Genomic DNA, 27976 nt, shown 5'->3' on the forward strand with positions numbered 1-27976 from the left:
ATTGTTGGTTATAAGAGAAATAGTATCATATTTTTATACGAAATCTTGGAAACTAATACTTCCGGTGTAAATTCAAAATTAAAAACTGCAAGACAGCAATACTTTTTCTAAAAAGGAAGAAATGGTGAAGCAAAACAAAAAAAAAGTAAATAAAACAAAGAGATTTTACGGTACGTTAACTTAGATTCTACCTGAACGGGCTCTCTTTGGAAACGGTATACCGGTTTTGGTTTGTTTGTTTTTTATCGTCAGATCGAAGCTTTATGTTGTTTCTACAAACTTGGCTCGTTATTTCTATCCGTGGAAGGTTCTGTTGTTCCGTTCCCGTACATGGATTAACGAATGAAGAAGTTATTAGATGGATTCTTCGCCACTCCTTCTAGTTGGTCCATTCTAACACCTATTCTCCTTCTTCGTGTCTAGAATCACATGCAAGCTTCTGTTTGGCTTTATTTATTGTTATTCTTTTACTTTTCAAGTGAATTTCCAGATCGAAATCACACTACTTAGTAACTAACACCATCCTCAATGTAAGTAGTGAACCAGTCTGTTACTGGCAGACTTTGCTTAACAACTTTATCAAATGATCGTCTTCTGGAATTCCAGTCCATCTGGATTTGTGTTACAATGGAAGAGCTGTGTATCACTGCAACTCTCATCTGAAATGATCATGCCATATTTCTATTATTTTATCTTTCTCTTACTACAGTAAGAGAAGGATATGTACCGCTCCAGCACCATGAAAGCACTCTCTGGGAGAGAAAGGAGCCAGTAGTTCGTGTGATATCCATTCCCTTAGAGCCTTAACAGCTGCCCATGCTTAACAGCTTCCAGCAAGAATTCCCTTGGATTTAGCTACTGGTACGTGAGAAAGGGGGAAGCAGCAGTCTGGAATATCTTGTTCCAAAGTACCATGATGAACTAACGCCCTTCTTTCCCCCCCCCCAAAAGCCATCTTTCTTAAATGTTCTTTATGCTCCTGACCGCAAGTTTTGGGAAGGTGGAAGATTACCATACAATTCGTTGGCCTGCTTCTAAGAAACAGTTGTCTGGATTTTTTTTCCAGTTTTCTGTGATTTTACAGGTAGTCCGTTCCATTTGTATTTTTTGGTCACTATGTTACGCCCATCATTTTGGTTTGAATTTTTTCTCTGAGAGTATTTATTTTAGTTTGGCCAAATTCTTCAGTACAGCCATTTTATTGAGATCAACATGTATGGTGTTGTAATAACAGTATCTTTTCAGTAAATATTTCAAGATACGAGAAAATTTAATTTCGTAAAACAAAGTCGGGTTACACAAAGATATTTTAAAATTATTAAACATTAAAAAATACTGCTAAAAGGATTTAAAACATTTGTTTTTACATATGTTTGTTTGGTCTAAAATGAGTACTTATTGGCGAATTTTTAATTTAAAATAATCTTACACTCGCATCTATATTTAGGGTTGTGTCTAGTTTCGAAAGTTTTTTTTAGTGTTAATGTGGTAATTGTGAATTAATAGTTAGAAATACTTGAATTCAAGTATCCTAATGATGGCTGAAACAACGTTATTGGAAGAGAGAACTTACGCCAATAACTGTGAAGAGAACTTACCACCGTGTGCTGTACAAATTGTTAAAACCGATGACAGTGGACATAAATTTATATTGGATGAAACATCTCTAGAGAAGCTGTTGATGAATGAAAAGGTTCGTGAAAAATATGTGTCGGTTGTGAGCGTTGCAGGAGCTTTTCGTAAAGGTAAATCATTTCTTTTGGACTTCTTCTTAAGATATTTGGACGCAAAGTATAAAAAATGTGATATAACCGATTGGTTAGGACCAAATGATATACCATTGGAAGGTTTCTGTTGGAAGGGAGGTTCTGAAAGGGTTACAGCTGGTATATTGATGTGGTCGGATGTTTATATAACGACCACACCTACCGGACAAGAAGCGGCTATAATTCTATTGGATACTCAGGGTACTTTTGATAGTAACAGTACCGTCTGCGATTGTGCGACCATATTCGCACTGAGCACGATGGTTAGCTCGGTCCAAGTCTACAATATTAGCCAGAACATCCAAGAGGATGATCTACAACACTTGGAACTGTTCGCTGAATATGGGCGTTTAGCTTTGGCCAACTGTGGTCGGGTACCGTTTCAGAAATTGATGTTCTTAATCAGAGATTGGAGTTTTCCCTACGAAGCTAAGTACGGCCTTGAAGGCGGCCGTCAGTTGCTGGAGAAACGTTTAAAAATCAAACCAAATCAGCACTCTGAACTCCAGTTTCTCAGAAGACATATTAAATCTTGTTTCAGTGATATAAACTGCTATCTGATGCCACATCCTGGGCTAAAGGTAGCCACAAATCCCTATTTTGATGGGAAACTAATTGATATTGAGCCGGAATTCCTTTATTATATTGAAAATCTTGCCCCATTGATTTTAGCTCCGGAAAATCTAACACTGAAAACAGTTAACGGGCAGATAATTAAAGCAAAAGAACTGTATCTGTATTTTAAATCGTATACGAAAATATTCAGCGGAAATGAACTTCCAGAACCGAAATCAATGCTGGTAGCCACGGCTGAAGCTAATCATTTAGCCGCCTTGGCTGCAGCTAAAGAGAACTACGTGTTAGCGATGGAAGAGTACTGCGGTGGAACAAGACCATATTTGAAAAGTTCAGTGCTGGAACAAGAGCATAACAGGCAGAAAAGTTTGGCTTTGGAGTGTTTCTCTAATAAAAGGAAAATGGGCAGCAATGAGCTCACAGAGGCTTATTGTGTCCAGCTGAACAACGATATAGAACAAATGTACTTGCACTTCAAGTCGCACAACGAAAGCAAGAACATCTTTAAGGCAGCACGAACACCGGCAGTCTTCATGACACTGGCCATTGTCACCTATGTCTTGTCTAACTTTATGGCGTTGATCAGCTTCAACACTCTGGCATCGTTTTGCAGCCTGATCACCACCCTGGCGATAATCACTCTGTTGACATGGTTCTACACTAGATACAGTGGCGAATATGCGGACATCAGCCTGCTGATTGACACGGCCGCCGACCGACTCTGGGAGAATCTAATGAAACCAACTTATCTTTCAATGGTGCAGAACAACGATGATGATGATGTTGAACATCCTGCCACCTCAAGGACCGATAAGATAGCTAGCTCATAGCAGCAGAATCATTTTTAAAGTTGTTTACTAAATATAACAAATTATTTTTGTTTTTTTTATATTTTTCTATTTTTATATATGGCCACATTATCTTCCCTTCAAATAAAATTGTTTGTAATTTTAAACATTTGTAAACACTCATACAACTTTCCCTTTTAACTTAACTTTTTTCTTAAAATGAAAACTTTAATACAATACAAATATTAAAGTACAAAACGCGTAAATATATGATATCTTACACCATTTAAAAGAAAAAAAACTATAAAAAATGAACTTAGTAAAATGTGGCCCCACCTGTTAGCTAATTTATTCCAAAAGCTTATTGTCCGGTACGACGTTGGGGCCCCTAAAACTAAATTTTAAAAATTGAGCTTGCTACTTTCTGTGTTCTGCTGACAACACGTTTCTATAGCTCAGAAATCCTGATAGAAGACAATGAGAGAGAGTGCACGTTAAACGTGGTCTACTCGAAAAAAAGTTTTGTGGTCTTGTGGAACAGGATGCCAGCATGAAGCAATTTCACAATCTCTTGGAAATATTAAAAGTTATAGTTTCGAGAAATTAATCAGGAAGATTTGAAGTACCTTCTCTCGTTGATGGTTCAATCAGGGCTAAGGCAACTCCGTAGAAGGTCTAAGGAACCCGCAGCCCTTGGGAATCCGGTTTATAGGTGACATTAATGACCAACCACTTCTAGCTCCTTTTTGGTATTACAAACAAAACGGGATAATTGGATCTTTTTACTACATTTCACTTACATAAATATATAGATCTCATAATATTATACAATCTTGGAATAGAATCAGGTAATTATAATTTCTATTATATATTCCGGAATCTATTTCATAATTAATGTACTTTACAACAGAAACCATGTACGTTTCCAAATTAATTAGGAAATAAATTGATTTATTGACGCTGCAACCATGGTGAAACATGTTCTCTTTATGGTTGATGGTAGAAATAATAGCCAAACAAAATGTACTACCAAGAGATGCACACACTTCATAGCATAAATAAAAGCTTCATACATGTTACAACATGTTCCCAAGTTAATTTAGAATGTAACAGGCTTTTGTTTGTTATAACCTTTTTAATCTATTTCATTATATGTGTATATTTCTACATAAATAAATTATATTTAACCATGATTTTACATAAAGTTGTGAGTTATGGTAGAGAAGTTTTTTTTGTTAGGGCTGGTCAGTGTTGAGAGAGAGGATATAATGGAATGGTAGATAGGATTGAAGAATTCAGATTGATTATTATTCATCTCTGGTTTCTCAAATAGTCTGCAAAATAAATGAATAGTTTATTAGCTGACACTTTATCTTTCACAGATCTGTTGGTGGTACCATTAATTACTACAAGCAGATAAGTAAATTAGTAGTTACATTAACTACCACCCAACGCGCCACCCTCCAATATGAAAGTTTATTTTTCTCAAATTATATCTAAAAACCCTCATTTCTTTATAAAATTGTTGCAATAAAAAGTGATCCAATTGTTTATTAAGTTTAACTAAATAAAATAGCAATACAAACTTAATAAATAACGTAATTACTCAAGGGAACATTCTAAAAATTTGAACATGAACACAAAAGCTCAATCTTTAGAGAAAGTGAAAATTTTTCTTTTCAGCGCATGATGTGTTGTTTATGCTTGTGGGTGGAACAGATGATCTCAAAAATTGTAATTCCAAACATGTTAAAACATGATAATTTGTTTTGATACTATTGACTGTTTCGCTTCCAGCCAAATTCACCAATCTGAACTTGATCATCGAGTTCATTGGGCATCGAATGATTCTCAAAATTTCTCTTGCACACAACATAGTTTTGGAAAGGGTATAGGAAATTAAAAAAAATTATTGGCAATAGTTCAGATTACTGTTTGCTACGAGTTATCAACAAGTTTTAGAGAGGCGACTTGCTGGAATGGATTGAAGGGAGATGTATAGGTTTATCTCTCTCAGGAGTATCGTTTCTGGTGAGCTAAAACATTCATCTTAGGCTTGGCTCCATCATGACTTTTTTTTTTGCAAAATGTCAACAGACGACCCATAATTAAAGCTAAGAAATAATATTAAAATATACACTCTCACACCACACACTCACCCAGCCACAACGGAGTCCTTGTCCAGTTTCAGCTATATCGCCTGGCGGTTGTATACAAAATATGAACTAATGAACGTATGGGTTGTTGTTGTTTCAGCTGTTGTCACGTGCCAGGAGCGGCAAACCAATCAAGGGTCGGCATGGCCTCTTGCTCCTCCCCATTGGCAGATCCAAGGTCAGTAATCCCCCTCTAAGTAAAACAACCATGCTATTCCCTCCTCTCCTCTCTAATTACTAATGCAAATTGGGTTTCAAAGACTTTCTTTTTTGTTTTTTTGGAACCTCTCCAGTTACCCCTCTTAATTTACACTTTTCTCACTCTCTGTCTAAAGCTTGCTCCCTCCCAAACAAGTGAATTGCCATGTCGATTTGCTGTTACCTACATACGAAGGGAGGTTTCTGGTTTCATTCTTGGTTTTGGTTGTCTTATCCTCCTGTATTTCTTAAAAATATACACTTTAAAATTAAGTATGTCTTTTCTCTGCTTGGTGAAGGTGTAGGGGCTAATTAAAGGTTCTGGTTGTTTTTTACTATTTAGATCTAATAAGATTTCATTTATTAATAATACTAGTTTAAAATTTAGTGAGTTTTTTTCTTTAAAAAAGAAAGCCAATTCGACTTTCATGGCAGGTTATTTATTTACATATTTTCCACTTAGGAAAACACTTCTCCGAAGAAGCTGAGGTTGTTGCAACTTAATTAAACTATTTAATCCATGGATTTATCTTGTTTTTGTAAAATTATTGAATGTCAAAAAATGTTAAGTGAATACAAAACAAAAACCTGTGATTTTTATAACGACACACCATTACCGATACATCGATGTCGATCGGTTTTTAAAATCATCGATGGCGATCTCTGAACTCTACTCCATTGTCCAATTCCCATTTAAAATCAGAACTAGGAAGAGTTAAGTGAAATAGCTGAAATAGCTGTGCAGTTTGAGCTCAAAGGTAAAAAAGGAGTCTTCAAGTTATGATTTTAGTTTTCATCTAGGTTGCAAGAAAGCAGTAATATTACAGCTGTTCTCACCAGATATGGCAACGAGAGGGGGGGGAGAAGAGTTGCGTAAAGATTTTCATCCATTTGTTGCAAATGGGCTAATCACATTACAGTTGCGCAACATTCATTGAAACGAGACGTAATACGGTGCAAAAGGCTGCTTACAAATGGATACGGTTAATACGTTGCGGGAGTTTACAGCCTGCAACAACACATTTTTATTTCAATGTCAGCTGTGTGCATGATGCTAGAAAATCATTTCAGTTGAATAATAAATGAAAAATTGATCAATATATTAAGTTCTGGAAAAGAGGTTTAGAGTAATTTTGGCTTAATTTAAGTAATATTTTAAACTCATGCCATTGCAGTATCAAGAAAAAAGGAACAGTCTCCTCAAGGAATAATTTCACTTTGAAATGTTTCACAACAACAAAGAAGTGAATTCAAGTGTTCTAATGTGCAAATACTCCTTTTAAATTGCTCTCCTGAAGGTTTCTTACCAATTTTGTAGTAATAGTTCTAAAAGCTGAGGATTGAGTAAAAATACTGATTTTTTAAAAGTTATATTGTTCTTGTGTAGAGCAACAGTATCTTGAAATTGAGCTTTCATCCAACGAAAAATATAACCCTATTTAACCTCCCAAGATTCAAAAACTATGCTCGATACATCTAGTTTCAGACAATTAATTGCAACTGAAGATCGCTGCTGTAAAATCAGTAATTATTGTTTATGTACATCTGAGTGAATATAAAGGGTAATTTCAAGAAGTGGAAATCACAAACATCGCCATTAGAATAAAATTTTGCCCTACTAAAACTTTTATTTAAAGTAAAATAATCGCCTATTTTTTCAGGCGGGGCTTAACGTCCAACTACCAAAACTTCTATTATTCTATAGTATTTATTACCTATTACATGTTATTAGTGCTATTTCTATATCGTAACTTACAAAAATCTTATTCTTAGTATAATTCTTTATTCGTTTTAAAAGTTTGGAAATTTTGGTTGTTGGTGCAATGATTTACTCTGAAACAAAATTAGTACTTCTTAGTAAAAATTCATTTGGGAAACTGAACTGAATGGAACTATTTTTTACAATTTTAGTTTAATCATAATATACATTTTTCTTTTTTTAAATTAAATTTATTTTGAGATGGCTTTTGTAATAAATCAGCTGATGCACTATCTCCCAACATGCTTATCTTGCAACTAATTTAATGCACGAAGCAAAGGGGTTTGGCTTCCATATTTTACAGGATTATTGTTCGTAGATTGTCCAAATGTATATATTATACAGTTTATAACTTATAAATTTTGCAAATTTATAATTACTTTCTTATTTTGCTCCCCAGCTAACTAGAGGAGATAAGTTGTTTTTTTATCATGTTTTTGCATGCATTAAATTATAATTTTTAATTTAACTTTTAAATTTGTATTAGGTGTCATAGAAATAAATAATTCTTTTTACTATTATTATTAAGCTCTGAAGTATCCCTCCTTTCGCTGGGCCTCCAGCAGCATTTAAAGAAAATAACCCAGCTAAACCTGGGGCCAAAAATCTTGTCTCGGTATGAGTAAAAAAAAAAAGCAAGAACGCGCTGTGAAGAAAAGAAGTAGAATGGAACAGCTGATACCCTCGAATTTGCCCAGAGCTGTAAGACCTTGCTGCATTGCTTACCCTGGAGATTGGTCTTGAGTATCTACTCTATCACCTCCATCAAATTAGAGTGGTGAAATTTCCGTAAAGTCTCTCCTATGTTGTTTGGATAAACAAAATTACTCGTGTCCATTTCACGAGCCATTTGCCACAACTTGTGAGCAAAAACGTATTGGATTTTTGTAGGAAAGGTCCAAATGCTAATTTAGTGAAGGAAAAACACTACCTACCTCGAACGAACCCACTCACAATCAACATTTTAGATTGCTAAAAGACTTACTAAATTCATACAGAAGAAATGGCCCTTCGTTTTTCTGAGAAATGCCAAAAGCTGGTTTAAAAAAGGAAAGAATAGCTCCTAGTTTGGTCAAACTTTTGAATTATCATTTTCTGAAATTCCCTAGTTATCATCTGGTATCCAGGGAGGACAAAACCAATTGGTGCCTTCTAGTTTTGAGGTGTTGCCCTAGAAGTTATTGCTTTCACCACCGCTTGAATATATGTACGTTCGCAGTAGAGAAAATGGTGCGTTAAATGAGTGTTGGAAAGACTAAGAAAAGTAGTTTCGTTGATAAACAGCAAGTAAAAGATCTCAAGACAGACCTGCCATTTAGGTGTATTAAAGCATTTGAAACCACATAAGTAGGTCCGACAAATTAGTAACCTATTACTAATTATTTATTTATATTTTTGGAAATCAATTAAAAAGTAAGTGCATTTTTATCTTTGCTCTCCTTTTAATTTTTTTTAATTTTACTCATTTTTTTATTTTTATTAGTTTATTTTTGAGGTGGAGGCATTTATATGAAATAGGTTGGTTATATTAATGTTTTTATACATATTTATGGACATTCAAAATGATAAATAACATAATAGGTTTAGCTAAAGATACATATTTTCTTTTAAAGAATTTTCTTAGATATAAAATTATGTTCCTTCAATTTCTGCAAATTATCTGTAAGAATATTAATAATTTAATGTCTTAAAAGTAAAGTAATAATATTTTAAAGTAAGTAATTTGAGTATTTTGATTTTAAATCCAGGCGGGTTTATTTGTAGTCAAGACAAAAATGCCGTTTAACGCATGCGCTGGTTGGTTGGTCGAAAGGTTAAACTTTTTGTAACGGGTTATATTGTATCTAACTGTGACAGGTAACGAAATCACAGGTTCGATGATTAAGTTTTATGAATTTAGTAACATAAAATGATTATTTTCTGTTAGAGATCAATTGGATTACAATATTAGATTTTAAACATTCAGATAATATAGGTGGTTATGTGAGAAGAAAATTAAGAATGTCAGTTGTTGGGTATAGCATTATTTAGCCTACCTATGTATGTTAATTCTCTGAAATTAGATTTTTAGCTAACAGAATTCTTTGTGGGTGCTCAATAGAGGACTTTTGAATGTCTTGAGTGTAAATGTCGGCAAGATAAATATTTTGGGGTACCTTTCTGATATCTATAACTATAGTGGATGTTTCGTAGTTCATATATTTATTGGAAATATTTCGTTGTTATAAGAATATCCTTTGTGTATTAGATATTTTAAACTTGTATTTATCCATTCCATTTTAAAATGGGATTAAATTACTTGTTTAGGAAATGGAGTGGATCAAGGGTTACCATTACAGCCACCACACATGGGTCTTCAACTTGGAAGGGATCCTGTGTCCGGCCAGTTTGTATTATTTCCTTCTACCGGTATCGGTAAGTTTCTTATTTTTAATTTTATTTAATCTTTGGATATTTTAAAATTATTAATTCAAATAACTGAAAACATGACACTGATCATTGCAACTTTGCAGGAGACAGTGTGCAACGAGCAGTGGTTTGGCCTGGCAGTACAAATGTTCCTCCGCCGCCGTTGCAAGTTATGCAAGCACCGCCTCCGCAGCCTTTGTTACTTGATAGGTTGGTGGCTTTAGCACCAGGACATGATAAACGACGGCATGACCCACCACCGCTCACTGGTTTGTACACTATTTAGACCAAGGAGATTTTTTCTTCCAATTATTTGTCTTTATTGAGTTATGTTTTAATAGACGTCAAAATTTAATGTTGTTCAAAGTTACAATTTAGTAAATTAAGTTTAAATGCTAGTTCAAATTTTCAAAGCTAGCTGTAACGCTTTTGGTTGATAAGATGAATTTATTAACCTTGTTAATGTAATAAACAAATACTTCAACCGCAGTAAGAAGGACTTAAGCTGCCTATATGCTTCGAGTGGTTTCGGAATATATTATTTTCGTTTCATTTTCTGTTGAGCTTAGTGGGTGCAGCAGCCTCTATATGAATCTGGGCAATGAAACTTTTAAAGCGTTGCAAGCATTCACCTAAATTCCAATAAAGTAAATTACTTGGTACCAGTGTTAAAAGAATGAAGTGCAGTGTATCCATAAAACAAATCAAAAATGCTCTTCAGTTATTGGCGAATAGCCAGGCTGCAGCAAGGAGTTAGTTAAGAGCAAGAGAGATAGTTAAGTTATTCAAAGACGATTAAGATTATTTCGATTATTTTAAAATTTAGGATTAATGTAAAAGTCATATGATGAAAAATCCATATTTGAACTAATGTTTACCAAACATGAAAAATAGGTGTCATGGTACCCTGTGACTTCTCAAAAGGAGCCGGATCCGGTACAAGCGGAAGTACATGTCTTGGCCAGGCTACAGCGACCAGCCAAGGACTTGCGCTAATACACAACATTCATCCCGGTGCTGCAACACCTCATCAGTTTTCTTCTGTACTGATCCATCAGATGCCATTTGCAACAGGACCTCCATCCTCACAGCAACATAACAACTCTCTGTTGTTGAGCACACAGCTGACCGAACAGGCGCTCATCAATCAGAATTTAAACACTTCGGTAAGTCAATTTTTCTACATTACTTGTTTATAGCCTATTAATTGCAACTATTTGATTCGAAACTTTCACTAAAGTTGGGTCTGTGTATTTTTCACATTACCTTTTGTTCGTAGATATCCTGTTTGTTTTTTAGGCCCAGATTTCCGCTTCGTTCTAACAAATATATTCAATGCAGTCTTGCAAAATCAAATACAATCATACTTTATCTATTTATTTTTATTAATAGCTTAAGATATATCCCAGTATATATATCATGTCCATTACCAAAATATCGTTAAAAAATGTGTTCATAGAACTGCATGAATAGAAGGTAATAAGTTTTTCGTGTTACCTGAAACTTATGGAAAAATGGCTATATATTACAATTTGCAAAATGAGGGACATATTTGAGTAAAGTAGAATTAGCTATTTAGTGTTAACAGTATACTAAAAAGTGCTTGTTTAATAGGTAGCTTTGTGCTAACCTCATATTAGGAAAATAACTTATAACGTGCTTCAGTTTGCTGTAAACTTACTGCTTTTAGAAATCATTTTGCCAATATAATACAAAAAGTGAAGGTAATTCCAAAGAAGTATAGCCTATGTATTGTGTAATAACAGCACGTTGTTCATAAAACAAGGCATCGTTGAGACCCGAGATATTTTTTTCCTACATTACATACTATCAAGTAAATTGTAAAGTAAATTTCCGCTTCTCCCAAGTTTCCTAAATTTGTCAAAACATTACAACTGTTCTGGCATTCTTTCGAATCAAATGTATTTTGCAATCGTACTGCTTATGAATTGAAAGATATAAGATGATCCTAATTCGCTAATATTTTATTTTAAAAAAGTAAGATGGAAATCACCATTCTCACATTATTTTTTTTAATGAATTCCTTATTAAAATGCTGAAAACTTTAAACACGTAGTCATTATTCTGTTATCCTAAAATGCATTATCACATTTTTAGGTGGTGATAAGTAATCATCAACTGTCAGAGAACACGGTGATAAATCCACAATTACTGGGCGGCATGGAAGGACTTTGCGGTTTGCAACATATGTCACCGAGTGTTGTTATTTCACATCATCATACGGAAACCAATTCATTTGTAAGATCAGATATTGGTCCTGTGATACCTGGGCATGTTTTGATTAAGGAAGAAGTGAAACAAGAGATTGAAGAAGAGGAAGAACATCACCCTCCACCTTTGGTTGATCAGGTAAGGAAGGAAGATGTCTACGTTACAGGTGAAGGATAATGTGATGGCTGGTAATATCAGAAAGGAGAATTGTATTTGTGGTATATTTTTAATTCGTGGTTTTTTTTAAAGGCTACATCACCTCCAAGTGTTGGAGAAGATACAAAATCGGAATTTTCCGAAGAAGATATCAAAGAAAGAGTAGTACAAGATGCGCAAAATCAAACGGAAACTCCTGCCGTCAGCGATGAAGACACATGTCAACCAATTGCTGCTTCTACAAATCAAACATTAATTCCAGTGGTAAACGCTTTGGAGCAAGTTAAGAAGGAAAATGATATTACGGAACCCGTGGTAACTTGTGCTGTAGCAGCAGCTGCCGGTGACGTTGCGACAGTACAAAAAATCGTGGAAGAAAAAGACCAACATAATAAAGACGAAGTTGTTGAAGCAATAGTACCTCAAGAAGTAAAAGTGCAAACTCAAATCCAAACTTCTGTTGCACCGGCGTCTTCTGCTCTTCCCCTTCCTATTGCTGTGACAACAAACGACGTCAAAGAACAAGTTGAAGTGAAGAAAGATCAGGTTGTTTCTGTAGAGTTGCCAGAACCAAAAATTGAAGAAAGTAATTGTGCCATATATTCTCCTGAAGATGATGTTCAAGAGGTATGGATTTTTTGTACTTATTTTATTTCCATCATAAAATTGTAACATTCAAATTAAATAATTCAAATTATTATGTGACATATTTGTTACCTAATTTATCATTTACAAAAAGAAGATTCCTTATTTTAGTAGAGTTTTTCTCAAAAATATTTTCACGTTACGTATCCATAAAAACGGAAATATGAAAAGTACCAATCATTCAATATCACTTTATTAACTAAAGTTTCAATCCGAGATGTTGGTTAATTCCTTTTTGAACTATATTTTAGCTTAGAAAAATCGCTTAAAACTGTTCTTATACGGGTCATCCACAATTTTTTAATTAAAAAAATCTTGGTCAACCCCAAATTTGTCCAATATTCTGATTGTGGCCAAGGAATTAATAACTTGCAGAGAGTCCCAGAAAACTCGATTAAAAGTCAACTAATTAAATATGTGCAGTTTCTTTAACATTTCCTTTTTTTATGTAATAGGAATGCGAACCTGGGCAACCTGATCTGAGCGGAATGCAGCTGCTTTTGAACGGAATAGATCAATATGAAACGGTTAGAGCGCAGGTACCCACCGAAGAACAATGTCCACCAATTGAGGATACTGTTATCCCTCCAATATCACCGCCTCCTGCTCCACCAGCTACTGGGTTACATGGGCTTGGCCTACTTTGTGAGCTGGCCAGACAAAGGATCGAAATTGAAGGATCCGAAGAACCAGAACCAGATGTAGAACAAGAGCCAGAGCAGCCAGAACCGGAAGCGGAAGGTGATCTCACTCCTTCATTGCCGACAACACCTAACGAAGACAGTAGCAGCAGTAGTATTACTTGCAGTAGCAGTGGCAGTGATCAACGGCCAAGAACACCTCCTAGGAGGACACCTTCTCCAGTTCCTTCGTTTCCTCTGATTGAATTAGACAAAGATAATCATAATGATAGTGGTTAGTTGTTTTTATTTTGGGAGGAGAGGTCGAGGAAATTACGTAATTTTTTTATTGAAAATGGTAGTCTATTTCTAACTTTTTTCGCGTCCTTGTTTTGCTCCTCCACTTCCCCTTCATCGGAGCCTATTATAATCGCCCGCACATTGCTGGCCAAGACAGACAGTACCGGACAGCCATTGCTGGGTCACTATTTACCTGATCCGCCGCGTTTCATGGGTCAAGAGTAGCTTGAAGTTTGTCTTTTGTGCCGCACTCCATAATAGGGAATCTAAGAATCTGAATAACCACTCGCATGTTATTATCTCCTGTCAAGGGGTCTTTATAGTGCAGTTTGCAATGCTGCTTATATTATGGTTAGTTTCCTGGTCAAATTATCCGGCTAGACTTCCAAGAGAAATGCTCACTTTGAAAATCTTGCATTAACTAAAGCCCTAGCCTATATATGTACTTTTGGTACGTATATCCTCTGGGCATAAGTGATACCGCATGGACCTCGGAGTGGTCTTCCCTTTCCTATTATATTTATGGAACGAGTCATATAAGTTCTGGTTTCTTCCTGATTTAACACGTTCGCGGACGGCTACTGCATAATATGCATATTATGCAGTACTTTCGCTTTGTTCTAGTGGGTCACTACTGCATTTGCAGTGATTATTGTATGAGTCTAATTGCAATTACAGTAGCTGACTCTTTCAATTGCAAAATTGAGCAATATGAAACAGAACTGCTAATGCAGTTATTTTATTTTTTTTCTTTATTTATATATTTTTGGTGCTATATAGTAAGATGTATGAAAAACCTCTTGTCCAATTTCATCTAACAAACCTGGAAATTGCATTTACGGAGGGTGCTCATAGTACCCTAGCTAAATTCAGGCCGTCCGCGAACGTGTTAATGGAGCCGATTGCTTCCTAACGCGCATTAGTTTGATGATTTAGTAATGATAGACTTGACCTACATAATCCCTGCCATCACAGGCTCCGAGATTTGTTTTTGTAATTGTTAATTATTGGCCTTCCTTTAAGGTAATGCATTAGCACAAGTGATCTTCTCCATCGAACCGATTATATTTTATTTTTTTGTTTGTTTTCAGTCACAGAGCTAAAGAACCAAGTTAAGTCTCAAAAGTTACTTTTCAAAAGAGGACCTGGACGCCCTAAGAAAAATTCATATGGCCGTAAGTTTTTGTTTAGAAATTTTTCAGGATTGTTCAGTATTAATATTTATAATTAGTGATCCTTGCTTTTATCATTTGGTCGATCACTTCTCATTCTTAGGCGTTTCTAAAAATGATGAAGCAATAGAGATTCTTGTTTCGGAACCTATTTGTTTGCTTCCCTCTAGTGAATTTAACATTTCAATCCCATGCGAAGGTATTACCTATGTGGTTAGTATGTTGAACTCGCATGCATAAATTTCTGGTTGGAATCGTAACTGCTGCCTTTTCTCTTTCTAGGAGCTCTACGATTTCCTTATCCTGACATTCGCGTACGGGCTTTCATTAAATGAATCCGATTATTTGACGATTATAGAACGTCTTGTAATCCAAGGTATAAAACTAATACAAGTTTAGACTAATTTGTTTTCATTTTTTTTAATAAAAGGTTGTAAAAAAGAACTGCCTCCAGTCAGCATACCAATACTGAGTGAACCTCCAGTTTTAGAACCATGGTGTGCATCGCCAAGTCAGAAGAACCATCCATTATTGTCACCACCCACTTTAACACCCAATAAACGGAAGAGTTTGGATAGCCCTTCACATTCATCACAGGTAAATTAAGAAAAGAATTTTGAAATAGATTTATACAAGGGTGTGGCTATAAATTTAATGTAAAACGAGACATTTTGGATTAAATGTTTTAAAAATGTTATAAGGATTAGAGGTCAGCAACTTCTATTGGATCTTGGCATCGTTGCAAGTATGTGTAAAGGGGCTCTAAGTTCCTTGAAAACAAGTCTAAACCATTCCCCCTTAAATTAAAGTTTCGAACTTAATAAAAAATTAAATAAAAACATAATAAATATGTTTTAATTAATCTTTTTATTTATTTCTCAAATCAGGAATCCGATAGCTGTGGAAATCCACCGCCTTTATCGCCATGTTCAAGTTCAAAGAAACGCAAAGTTGGTAGGCCAAGAAAGTCAGAAGAACCAACCAACACAGAGACTATAGTATCACAAAGAAATAAAGGACTTGTCGGGTTATTATTGCATAGTAACAGTCATGATGAAAAAGAACCTTCCCCACCACCGACGCCAAAAGTTAATAAAATCCGGCCAAAACTTAAAGCAGAAGCAAAGGTATTTATATTTATTTAGTTTAGATAAGTTATTGCATTGTTTATGATGTTTCCAGCTATATTTAGGGTAGTGTAGGAATTAAATAACATAATTTTAACCTTTAGTATTCATAAAGTAAGTTCATTTATTTATTTTTCAAATTAAGAAGTGATTTGATGAACCTTATTTACCAACCTTAGAGATTTGATTTTAACAATTGTTGCTCACAGTATGTAAATATTTACAAAAATGTGTTCAAGTTTTTAGATTAATGCTATAACCCATGTTTATGATTGGAGATATTCTATTTACATCCCATTAAGGAAAGATCATACAGAAATAAATACTTTATAACTTTTTTATTACTTCTTAGTGAATTTAATTACAGTCAACATTTAAATTTATTACTTTCATAGTAGCTTCATTTTCATTTGTAATTATATGTTGTATAGCACGTTATTTTAGTCCATTCGACGGAGGACCATTGTCCGATGTGATAATTAATTACTTCTGTAATTAATCTTTCTATGAAAAATCAAACATTATTAATATTTAATCATCTGTCAAGGTGAAAGCCTGGTGTGATGACGATGAAATCGAGCTCAGCCCACCAAAACCAAAGTTAGAGCCACAGTTTAAAAGCTCTCCAGCTTGGCGTTTTTCGCCCGTTGGAAAGGTAAATTTATATACATTCAGTCACTATTCTTATTCTGACTAAACCAAAAAACGTTATGTAGTAGAAAGGAAACGAATGTTTGACGACATATACAGGTATTTAGATGCACCATTTCGCTACGAAGACATAATATTCTCCACCAACATATATGTGCTTAAGTCTATAGCAGAGCTAGCAATGAAATATGAATGTATTTAAAAGTTATGGAATGAATGCAAGGAAATGATTACAGAAGGAGTGCGTGATTTTAATTTCGGTTAAGCTATAAGGATGGCAGGAATATTGAGTACTGATCCATCCATTAGTTGTAGTTTATGTAAATAGTTGTATAGAGTAGAGGGACGAATGAGTGAAGCGAATGTATTTATAAGTAAGAACGGAAAGTGAGTGATATTCTAGTGATAAGCACTACCTGGTTGTATGTCGAAAGCCATTGCCAAAAAAAGAAAAAAAAATCCAATAATCTTTTTAATACTAATTATGTTGTGAATTTTAATTTTTTTTTAGTCAACACCGAAAAGAGCAAAGAGTAGATCACCAGAAAAAAGAAGAAAAATCAGCCCAAGCGGACGAGCTGTAGTGTGTTCTAAGACCAATTCTCGGTTGCCACCAGTGGTACTACCATTTTCACCTAAAATAAACTCGAACTCTTCAGCAGTGCAGCGCAAAGTCTCCACACCATCACCAGTAAATACATCCAAAAGCACCGTGACGACATCAACAAATTCTACATCCAGCTTACCGCAAATTGTTCCATCTAAAAGTGAAAATTGCCAAAAATCAACGGATAAAACTTCTACGATTTCATCAACGCCTCAATCAAGCCAGTCGGATTTAGCTGTTACAATTCCTGCGGAAACTGATTCGAAATGTAAGTTACCTTAGTTTTTTTTTAACAACTAGTATAATCTAAAAAAATGCTAGTGCAATTTTATAGTTTTCTGGAAAGCATTGTTTGAATAGTTAATTTAAACAGTTGGAGAATAAACACTCAGTGCGTGGTTAGCTGAGTTTTATTTTCCATATTCTCTAAAGTAAATTTTAAACAGTTACTGAGATGTTACAAAACTAAAACTACCAGGGTATTGCTGGTTGATTAATTTTCTCGATTAAAATGCTGGCGATTTTGCTTATTCCCCTGATAAATGGCTCTGTTTTTTAAAAAAGAGTATTGATAAAACTGCAACTATAAATTTCTTAGTAAAAAAAATATTTAGCTTATTGTTCATGGCATGGTCCATAGTTATTAATCATTTTAACATATAAGAATTACTTGAAATGGTCTCAGTAGATAAAGTAAATAAATCGACCAAAAAAATAAAAATCAGTTTATTCATTAGCTGATTGAAGTGCATTTTATCGATATCTTATTTGTATTTAATAATTGAAAGCACACACGATATATATTTAAAAAATTTATTTTAAATTAGTTAGTTGCTCTTATCTCTTCGCCTCGTTTAGGTATAGTTTTTAAATAGATTGCTTAGTTATTTCTTTCTCTTCTAAATTACACCACAGCATTATATTATTATCATCAGCTTTATCTTAATTGTTTTGTCTGACATAATGCTTTTAAACGTATCACATTTTTATTTTTGTAATGGATTTCTAAAGTTTCACTCTCTTCTTTATAACCTATGCCTGTTTATGTGAGAATATAATGAATTAGCTAGTTAGAAATTTCGTTAGGCAATTAAGTGTAATCTATTTATAAAAGATTATTTTCTATATTTGTGTCTTAATCTTTAATGTGCGCTGAACTATTGTTATTATAATACATCAAAAGGTTTGATATAAAATATTTCATTTTTTGTGTGTGTGTGTGTTTTTTTTTAAATCTTATCTAAATTAAACAAATTATTAATATATTTATTTATATATTCAGCAGACATGCCTGATTGTAAATTAAGAGAAGAACATCTTACACAATTACCGCGTTCAATTATGATGGCAGTTGGTGGTCTTTTCTACACTGGACATATTACCCAAGCTAAAGCTGAAGGTATCTATGAGGTTATTCTGGAAAAAGAAAGGCATAGAAAGCCGCATATACTTTGCTCCGAAGAATTAATTAATAATGCTGTAAGTAGTTGTTAAGATGTTTAAGTGATTTGAATTATTAAAATTTATAACCTGACTGATTTAATGAACTAGAAATCTTTTTAAAAATATTTATTTGTTAACTTAAGTTATTGTTTAAACACCGACTTAACTTTTAATCCTTTCGATGACAATAGGTTTGTTCCTTATTTTTGAAGCAATTTTTGATCTGTGATTACTTAGTGTGCATGAGCGATCCAAGTACTGGTATGAATTCAATTCGAATTTTTGTTCTAATGGAACACTCATTATTTTGCGGCGGTCTACTGCATTTGTCCCAAACTGGTAGTGTAAGTTGAAAAATGTAGTTTCGCATTGGTGATAGCACATGGTTTGGTTCTCCTACGATTGTTCTGATCGATCTCTTAGTAGTTGGAAGTTAGGTTTCTGATGCATCAGCCATTAATGAACAGTTCAATTATAAATTACCGGTTATTAATAATCCAGACTGCAGGCTCTTAGAAGACGTTCTGGGACTCAGGTAGGCGTTGTTAGGCTAGGGTCATTCTGAGGGCCATTACTTAAGTAATGAAAACGTTGAACAAATTCGAAAGTATATTCCTTAAATGACAGAATTCAATGCTATTTTGCTTCTCACTGATGTCCATTGAATGCCTAAAAGTGCCTGTTTGAATCGATTTCGCTCTCACTTCGATTCTGGTCTAGACTCTTAAGGTTGTGCGTTACCGCTCTGTACACTCTACACATTGTCATGAAATTATTTCATAAGATTTTCATTAAAAAAATTATATAATGAAATGATGTTAACCTGTTGCGTAATTCGCCTATTCTAGATCCTAGAAGTAAGACTGGATGATGTAGCATTGAAAGTGGGAACTCGCCTGTGTGCATACTGGTCCCAGCAGTATAACTGTCTCTATCCGGGAGTGGTGTGTTCAACAAGTGGACCAAATGATAAATTTGTCAGCGTAGAATTTGATGATGGTGACAATGGTACAATCAATCGAGATGATATCAGACTATTGCCTCATGATTATCCAATGATTGGTAAGCAATTAATTTGTTTATCCCACATTTTGAATGAAAAAGTGAATTTGGTTCCATTTTAAATTTATAAATTGCCTCTTTTAAAGAATATGATCCAAATCCACTTTCATCGCTGGGCAAGAGGAAAAGACATAATTCAACCAATAGTTCGGACTGTCAGAACAAAAATGTTGAGGTTTTATACTTTTTACTTAGTTTAAATTGAAGGAAAAAAAATGTTAAAAATTTATTAATATAAGTTTTTTATTTTATTTTTTTCAATTTAGAGGTCTTTACCAACTCCAGAACCACCAAGTTTGGTAGAAAAGAGTAATGTTGAAGATATCCTCGAAGAAAGTGAAAAAATGGAAATTGATCCTTCAAATGAAAAACAAGGTATGTAATTATAATAAACTTTATTTAAATTAAATAATTCTGTTTACAATATTTAAACGTATAGAAAACTAAAGCAATACAGCAATACAGAGTTTGATATTGCACCAGTTCAAAAAATTTGGATACTGAATCTTAAATTTATCGTAACAAAATAACTAAACTTATAAATACAACCAGCATTAAAAATACAAAAAGCAGAAATACAAAATCTGAAACTATTATACAACATAACCTACATAACTAATTAAAAATAAAGTATACTTTATTTTATATAATATAATTCATATAATACTTTATATAATAAAACCATATTCATATATACTCATATTATATCTAACAGTTTAAAAAGTTAAGTATAAGGGTTGATTAAACGCCAAAAGGTACACAAATCAGCAAGTACCCAACATTTCATTCAAGCTTAGTTGATATAATTTAAGTAATTTTGCTGCATTAACTTTTCCTTCACATTTTTTAGAATTTATTAGATGCCACAGATGCTGGCCAGTTCGTTCATAATATTATTTGGTTATAATCATGATAAAATGTATATTATATCTTCGTTTTTAAATAGGTACTTTATTTTAACTCTATTCCAAATTATTCTTCTGATTTATCTTTAATATGCCCTTTATTCTGAAGTTGTCACATCTTATACATGCATGTTAAAGTAGAAAAAGACAAAGTTAGAGTCGGCTACTGTTTAAATTTGAATCACGGAGGATTTAAAACAATATTTCAGACTTGAATTCGTCTTACCGAAATATTCGTGAGCACAAATAACACACAGTTAATAACAAGTAGATTATTCAACAACAATTATTCATTTCTCAATTGTAATTTAATTTTACTTACAGTAAAATACTGGAATAATTAGCTGTCCTAAAAATATGCATATCTTATTTATTTTATATTACATAACATTTATATAACATTGTGAGAAGAACAGCTACATTGAGAGTGTGATTGAAGAAAACTATATTATTTGCGATAAAGCCAGATAATTATTACCTATTATTATAAACGTTTGACTACTACATAAAATAACAATTACTTTAATCGAAGAATAAACTTAAACAGACGATTTTTATTAAAAATAAAATAATCGAAATCATTGATGTATGTTGGTGTAAGCATTTTTTTAAAAAAGTTTTTAAATTTTGTAGCCTCGTAATTTTTTTTATTTTTTATAACGTTTTCTTTTTAACCTGTAATTAATAGTTTGATTATTATAGATTAATAGATATTAAAGTCAATCTACAGTGCTACTTGAACAAATATTTTGTAGATGAAAATGGCCAGCATAAGGGTCTGTGGCATCTAATAAATTCTAAAAAATGTGAAGGAAAAGTTAATGCAGCAAAATTACTTAAATTATATCAACTAAGCTTGAATGAAATGTTGGGTACTTGCTGATTTGTGTACCTTTTGGCGTTTAATCAACCCTTATACTTAACTTTTTAAACTGTAAGTTTTTGTTAAGGAGATTTTTGTACCTTTTGGATAGATTTTCATTTTTGTCTATTTTGCTAAGTTACATATCTGCTTTACTGTTTTTTTTAAATTTGGAATAAGCAATTCTATCATTATAACCTGATAAGGTGTTAAGTAGGAACCGTAACTACCACTGGAGAGATCTTTTTAAAGAATGATTATAGTTGCGGTCCCCAAACCATCCTCAATAACAATTTTTTTGAGAAAGCCTTTTTATATAAAATAGGAAGGTATTTGTACGTAAAAAGCAAATTTAAACTGCGATTTCAGACCTTCCTTTTAAGAGAAGTAAGAAAAATAAACGGGCGATTACAGTACTTCTCCATAAAAGGCAAAGAGGCAAAGATTTTTAATCGAACGACAATTCATTAATGTAAATAGGTTCACCCATTGATAATTTTAACGATTGCAGTACTTCCTCTTAGTAGGTGTAAGAGCATGATGGCACTTCACAGCCATATAGAGGAGCTTTAATCACTTCTTCGTGCTAAATTTTATCAAAATCGGACAAAGCGTTATAGAAATATTGGTAATAATAGTTTTAGAAACGGCCTTACTTGGGTGGGGCAAACTCCCCTCCATATGAGGCATAGCGACGAGACTTTTAAAGTGCAAATCTATACAAAATTTCGATTCGAATGACACTTCATTCATGAAAATCAGTTCACTTGTCGATAATTTGAAACGATTGCTATACTTCCCCTTAACTAGTGTAAGAGCAGATCGCCGCTTTAATGTTACGTAGGGGAGCCCTAACTCTATCATCCTACCAAATTTTATCAAAATCGGGCTAAGATTTACAGAGTAATTAGTAATAATAATTTTGAAGGGGGCCTTACATAAAGGAGGCTAACTCCTCTCCCATTCGGTGTACAGCGTCGAGACCCCCAAAAGGCACATCTACATAAAATTCCGAATAGAATGTCACCTCATTCATGAAAATCGGTTCTCGCGTTTAGGCGCTACGTAGTTTACAAAAAAGGTAACAACAACAACAACAACAACAACAACAACAACAACAACAACAACAACAAGAACAACAACAATTTCTGAAAATGCCGTTTTTGCTCATTTTCGGCAACTTTTTTCTCAAAATCTATTAGGTCTGGGGGGTTGCAAAAAAATTACAGTTATAAAGGAGGGTTTGCCCTATATTTTAAAGAAAATTTGGGAATTTTATCTTTTATAGAAAAAGAGAAAAAAATTGTCAAAGTTGGGTGTTTTTCAACGTTACGCTTTTTCGTGCAGTTTTTGACGATCAACCCTTATACAACTGTCCTACCGGACAGTTTTAATTATGTGCTTTCTTTATCAGGATTATTTATAATGATGATTGAGTTAAGAGTCATTATTAAATTGTTGCGGTAACGCCAAGCTCATAGAGTGTATTTGTAAATATTCTGCCAACCGTAATGCCCATTCATGTGGTTAATAACCTCCCTACGACTGATAGAGACCATCCCTAGCCATTTGACACGGAACTCTCTCAAGACAGGACAAGTTCTCACAAAATTGGCTACATCTTCAATGTCTCCCGTGTTTCAGAGCACACAAACATACCCTTACTCAGATATGACATAGTTCAACGATAACATTTCCCATCTCAGTCTCATGGTAGTACTTATATTAGTTACGTTCAGGGAGTTACTATCACTAACATAATGACTTGCACCAAGATCTACTCTTAGTTCTTTATACAACTTATGAAATTTTGCATTTCAAATTCTGGTGCCTGGCATTCTTTTAAATTCTAAATTAATAGATTCTATTAATTTAGAAAAATACTGTCCTCTAAACCAGAGCGATCAAAATCGATATAATACAATTGTATATACGAGTATTCTTTATACCAGAACAATTTTCTCTTAACATTAACAGAAGCCAACATATTTGGGAGGCCGTATCATAGATTACACTTTAGTAAAATAATACAGTGCAATCTGAATAGATACAGAGGGTGTACATTAGTTTCAGTATATAGTACATAATGCGAAAGGCGCACAGTGTAAACAACTTTTTAAGGAAAAACTGGTTGAGTTTCTCTACACTTTGGTGCTGCTGAAAACCCCACACTTGTGCTGCAGAGCACATAATGATTACTGCATTAAAATCATTAAATTTAGGTTTTAAAGCAATATTCTGATTTTTAATTATATTGTTACATGTTATCAAAATAGCTGCTTTAAAAGTACCTAACCGCTTTCTTGAAAGTGTGCGTTAGTGGTCAGTTGTAGAGTTAAACCGACACCAGATACTTGTAATAGTTTATCATTTCTATTGGCTCATTATTTATTTTACTATAAAATATTTGACACTTTACCTCCTGAACACCATAATTTAATAGATTTGTTCAGGATTATCATAAATCATAAGATTATCGTGTTTAATAAATGATGCTGTTTATAACAGATGAAGAATCAGAGGCCGAGCCAACACTTCCTGCCGAAACAATCCCAAGTATTATATCCGTGTTAGAGGTCAGTGAATTTATTATTATTCTGATGTAGAAAAGTAGATATATTTAACGGTGAAATTATTTCAAGAATTATAATTATAATTCAGAGTTAGAATTATAATTTATTAATTCGCCAACTAACGGAAGTTGAAATGATAATAGGTCATTAGAAAGTAACCTAAGATCTGTTAGTGGTAAAGGTCTGTTACCTCGATACAGATTAAAGATGTTTTTATCCTTTTGTTTATCTTACTAAAGGCTTCCATTCCAGTGTGTATCGTATTATCTAACTCCTTTTTTCCATCATTATTGAAGGAAATTCAAAATAAAAATCGTATTTTTTAAATTAATTTTTTAAACTCATACCTAAATAATGCTGCAATTATTTTTTCCTAGCAACGTTTTTATTTTGAATGGTGTTAGTAGCATAATATATCTACAGTTACTTTTAAAAAACCTAATTTTAAGCAAAATTATTTTATCTAAAATTAGCTTTGCTATTATTTAAGTACTTATCCGATTAACTGTTGAGATTTCGGAATTTTCATTTGGTTTCGCTCATCTATTGAACAAACAAAACTAAATCAAAGATCATTTTTTCATCTTAATTAGTATTTTAACATGTACTAGAATTTTTTATGGTTATGTCGAAAATCTTGCTTGAGTTAAGTCCTTAATAGTAAAAAACTTCTCAATTTCTCTTATTGTACCCCTGGGCTTAAACGTCCAAATATTCTTTGAACTTACGATCGTGTTTCGCATAGTATTACCCCGGACGGTTCTGAGTCACTTTTGTGCGTTTAAGACTAGGGCCAGGTACTGGTACGTACTATAATTTCCCAGCATTCTTTTAAGTGGAAATTCATGGATTAAAAGATACTGTCTGATTTATCATGTCAGGAAATATCGGAATAAGGAGGCGATTTGAATTTTAACCGATTGTCAGGCCGCCATTAAAAACGCTAAGCGTTTGTGCATTTAGCTTGAAATTGGTTTGGAAATGCCTAGGTAAACTCAGTGATTGAGTCCAGGTCTCTTTATTCGCGGTGCCAGGGAGTAGGGTTGTAAGGAAATGGGACGACTTGATCTCCCTGGCAAGGCAAGACTTTTGTGCGCTTTGGCTATAAGAAAAACCTCTTTTCTGGAACAGTGGGCTCAATGGACTCCTTTCTGGAACAATCTCTTGATTTGTCCCGGCAACTATAACTGGAAGAGATTTAGATTTGATGCATGCCTCGGTTTTAGTAAAATTGACTCCATATGCACAGGGCCTTCTTTTTGGACAATTTGTTGGAAATGCTGTGGTTTTTGACGTGGCAGTTCAAATGCAAAACAAAAACAAACTAACCAAAAATGTTAATTTCGACGTTTTTTAATAATAAAGAAACCTCGTAATAGGATTTTCTTCAGAGCGAGCAAGAAAGGAAACGGCTGAAAAAGAAAAGGAAAAAGAAACTGAGTTTGCTGAAAAATGCTGGTAAACTACACAGACATAAGCATAAGGAAGGATGTAAGACACGTCACAAACGAAAGCATAAGCATCACAGAAAGCATAAACATAAACATTCTTCTGGTAATAACTTGTTTAATTTGAGTTTTAAGGTAAACTTTTTATTTAATTAATTTTTATTTTTTGTATTTGTAATTTAGAATCTGGTGAAATGAGGATCAAAGAATCTACAGTATCGATTGATGATGAGGGTGCAAATGAAAAGGGTCCTTTAATAACAACAATCATAAAGCCCGCAGAAGTGAGTGTTATCTTATTTATCTATAATTAAGTAATTGATGATTGATTTTCTTTAAATAAATATTAAACTAAAATTCTGTAACGAACATGACTTCCTTATACAACAATTCCCTAGTTTTTGTCTTATCCATTTGTTCCAACTTCGAAATTTAATGCTTTTCTTATTACTAATATAATCCAGACGTAAAACTAACTGCACAAAATACCTAAATGACAATTTTAACCATTCTCTATTGCGCCACAGAATGCTCTAAAACTAATTCCATAGAGATATTCAAATAAAAGTTGTAGCTCTATTTAGAGCAGAGTTGCAAACAAACAAAAAATCATTGGGGAATTTTCAGGAAAGTCCCAAAGAGTATAAAGATCCATTCTGATTAGTGGTATTTTCGGTTTTGGATTTTTATCTACACATTTAATTTAGCTCAATACAAAATACGGACCGAGTATTTTACTGAAATGGTTCTTTTGAGGGAAGCTAACCACCCTATTCTCCCAAAATGGCCCATAATCGAATTTTCCTGGGAAAATGTTTCAAATAAACGTTATAGACCATCTTGAGTAAAATGGGTATTCAACGTTTTTATTTGAAAAAAAAATTGTTGAAGCCATTTTTAATTAATGAAGAATTCATTTACCAAAGTAGTTCTTCCGGTTTAGCCATTTTGTTTCGTTAAGGACGTTAGGACAGAAACATATTTTAAATTTCAGCTTTCAAAAATTCGCGGACTACGAGTTTTAGATCGCATCGGGTAATGAAGATAAGACATGATGCGGAAAATTATTGACGCTTATTCGGATAACGGACTTGTTTTAAACAGTGGAAAATAAAAAAACAATTTTGTGACGTTTAATGTGTTTCAGTGAATTTTCAAATCGGTGATTGGGTGTTTTTCCCGAATCATGTCTTTAAAAAATATCTTGGGGTTTGGCCTTCAATAGAAGAAGGCAATAAGTACCAAAAAATGCAATTGTTAAGCAAATTGCTAGCCAAAGAGATGAATTTTTAGAAGAGAAGTGTAGTCTCTCACTTGGCTGCAAAGAGTAAGAAATGAAGAAATTTGGGAAAGCTGAAATATCCCCAAAATTTTGCTAGCCGAAAGTTCAGTTGTTTCGTCACCCTATAAGAATGGATGGATGATAGATACACAAAAAGTCTCGTACGTTCGTGTCCAGATACACAAAAATTCTCCATACGTTCGTGTTCTAAAAACGAAAGACCGAAGAGAAAATTGATCGGACATATGTGAAGAAATAGCCATTAGAAGATTGCAGGAAGGTGATTGGAACTAAAGGAACTTATGGAAGGACCGTAGTATTTTGAGGAGCGGCGTAGGTTTTTATGTATTATCACTCATTATTAATTGATTGTTAATTGTATTTTTTCTTTTTCATCAGACTTCTTGTACTAAGAAAAAATGCAATGATCACAAAGTACCACCTGTAGCAAATGGTTCTAAATCAAAAATTGCTGCGTTCCTACCGGCCCGACATGAAATGTGGGACTGGCGAGGGCCAGGTGTTAAAAGAGGACGAGCGGTCGGCCATAGAGGACCTAGAAAAACTTTCTACAAGGCCATTCAGAGAGGTTCAGATGTTATTAAGGTATGAGGATGTTAGTTGTTAGTAGATGTGATCTCTAAGTGTGCTTTTCAAGTAGTAGTTGAAACATATTTTAGTAACTAAAATTGTACAGGTGGGAGACTGTGCTGTGTTCGTATCTACAGGCCGTCCTGATAGGCCTTTCATCGGACAAGTGGAGTCGTTGTGGGCTACCAAGAAGAATAGTATGGCTGTGAAGGTATCTTGGTTCTATCATCCTGAAGAGACGATTGGTGCGCCAGACAACTTACCTTATCCTGTAAGAAAGAGTTTTCATTAAATTTTAAGTATCCAATAAAAATGCACTACGGTCACAAAAGCCAATTTTAAACTAAATTTAGTTTAAATTTCAATTATTGGTGATTGAAATAATTTGCATTGTTTTGTACACTATTGCAGTATGACATTAATTAGAAAGTTTTCATTCTTACAATTGTGCAAACAAAATAATTTAATATTTTAAAATTAATGGTTTGTTAAATTTATAATTAATTAGTAAATTTAAATTTAGAAGTTAGTTAGTTAGGTTACAAAATTGTGGCCATCACAGTATCCTGATAGAAACCTTCTCACATACTGGAAAGCCATTACTATGCAGTGACTCCGTGGTAGTGGTAGATACTATTTTTCAGAGTG

The 27976-nt window shown here is 33.7% G+C and overlaps 2 protein-coding genes across 8 annotated transcripts in view; both read left to right on the forward strand.

Annotated features, from left to right (window-relative positions):
* The window catches only part of wge (BAH domain and coiled-coil containing protein winged eye), a 205445-nt gene that overhangs the window by 167529 nt on the left and 9940 nt on the right, over window positions 1-27976 (forward strand). For 4 of the 7 annotated variants that reach the window (XM_074140773.1, XM_074140772.1, XM_074140777.1 and 1 more), the window contains 21 exons: window positions 5387-5464; window positions 9551-9658; window positions 9757-9921; window positions 10547-10818; window positions 11771-12022; window positions 12134-12667; window positions 13141-13600; window positions 14697-14780; window positions 15208-15374; window positions 15665-15904; window positions 16452-16559; window positions 17067-17430; window positions 18445-18641; window positions 19454-19667; window positions 19754-19842; window positions 19934-20042; window positions 23943-24010; window positions 25387-25561; window positions 25639-25739; window positions 27137-27343; window positions 27435-27599. In XM_074140773.1, coding sequence (XP_073996874.1) covers window positions 5387-5464; window positions 9551-9658; window positions 9757-9921; window positions 10547-10818; window positions 11771-12022; window positions 12134-12667; window positions 13141-13600; window positions 14697-14780; window positions 15208-15374; window positions 15665-15904; window positions 16452-16559; window positions 17067-17430; window positions 18445-18641; window positions 19454-19667; window positions 19754-19842; window positions 19934-20042; window positions 23943-24010; window positions 25387-25561; window positions 25639-25739; window positions 27137-27343; window positions 27435-27599 — 4157 coding nt within the window. The remainder of the gene's footprint in view (window positions 1-5386; window positions 5465-9550; window positions 9659-9756; window positions 9922-10546; window positions 10819-11770; window positions 12023-12133; window positions 12668-13140; window positions 13601-14696; window positions 14781-15207; window positions 15375-15664; window positions 15905-16451; window positions 16560-17066; window positions 17431-18444; window positions 18642-19453; window positions 19668-19753; window positions 19843-19933; window positions 20043-23942; window positions 24011-25386; window positions 25562-25638; window positions 25740-27136; window positions 27344-27434; window positions 27600-27976) is intronic. The other 3 variants (XM_074140775.1, XM_074140774.1, XM_074140776.1) reach the window with 3 other exon arrangements.
* Window positions 1363-3231, forward strand: LOC141460606 (atlastin-like). The gene has a single exon (XM_074140779.1). The coding sequence runs from the start codon at window positions 1535-1537 to the stop codon at window positions 3170-3172; it is 1638 nt and encodes a 545-aa protein (XP_073996880.1). The 5' UTR covers window positions 1363-1534; the 3' UTR covers window positions 3173-3231.

This window comes from Rhodnius prolixus, unplaced genomic scaffold, assembly GCF_049639745.1.
Source record: "Rhodnius prolixus isolate KJV_2025 unplaced genomic scaffold, Rpr scaffold_6, whole genome shotgun sequence".
Lineage (NCBI taxonomy): Eukaryota > Metazoa > Arthropoda > Insecta > Hemiptera > Reduviidae > Rhodnius > Rhodnius prolixus.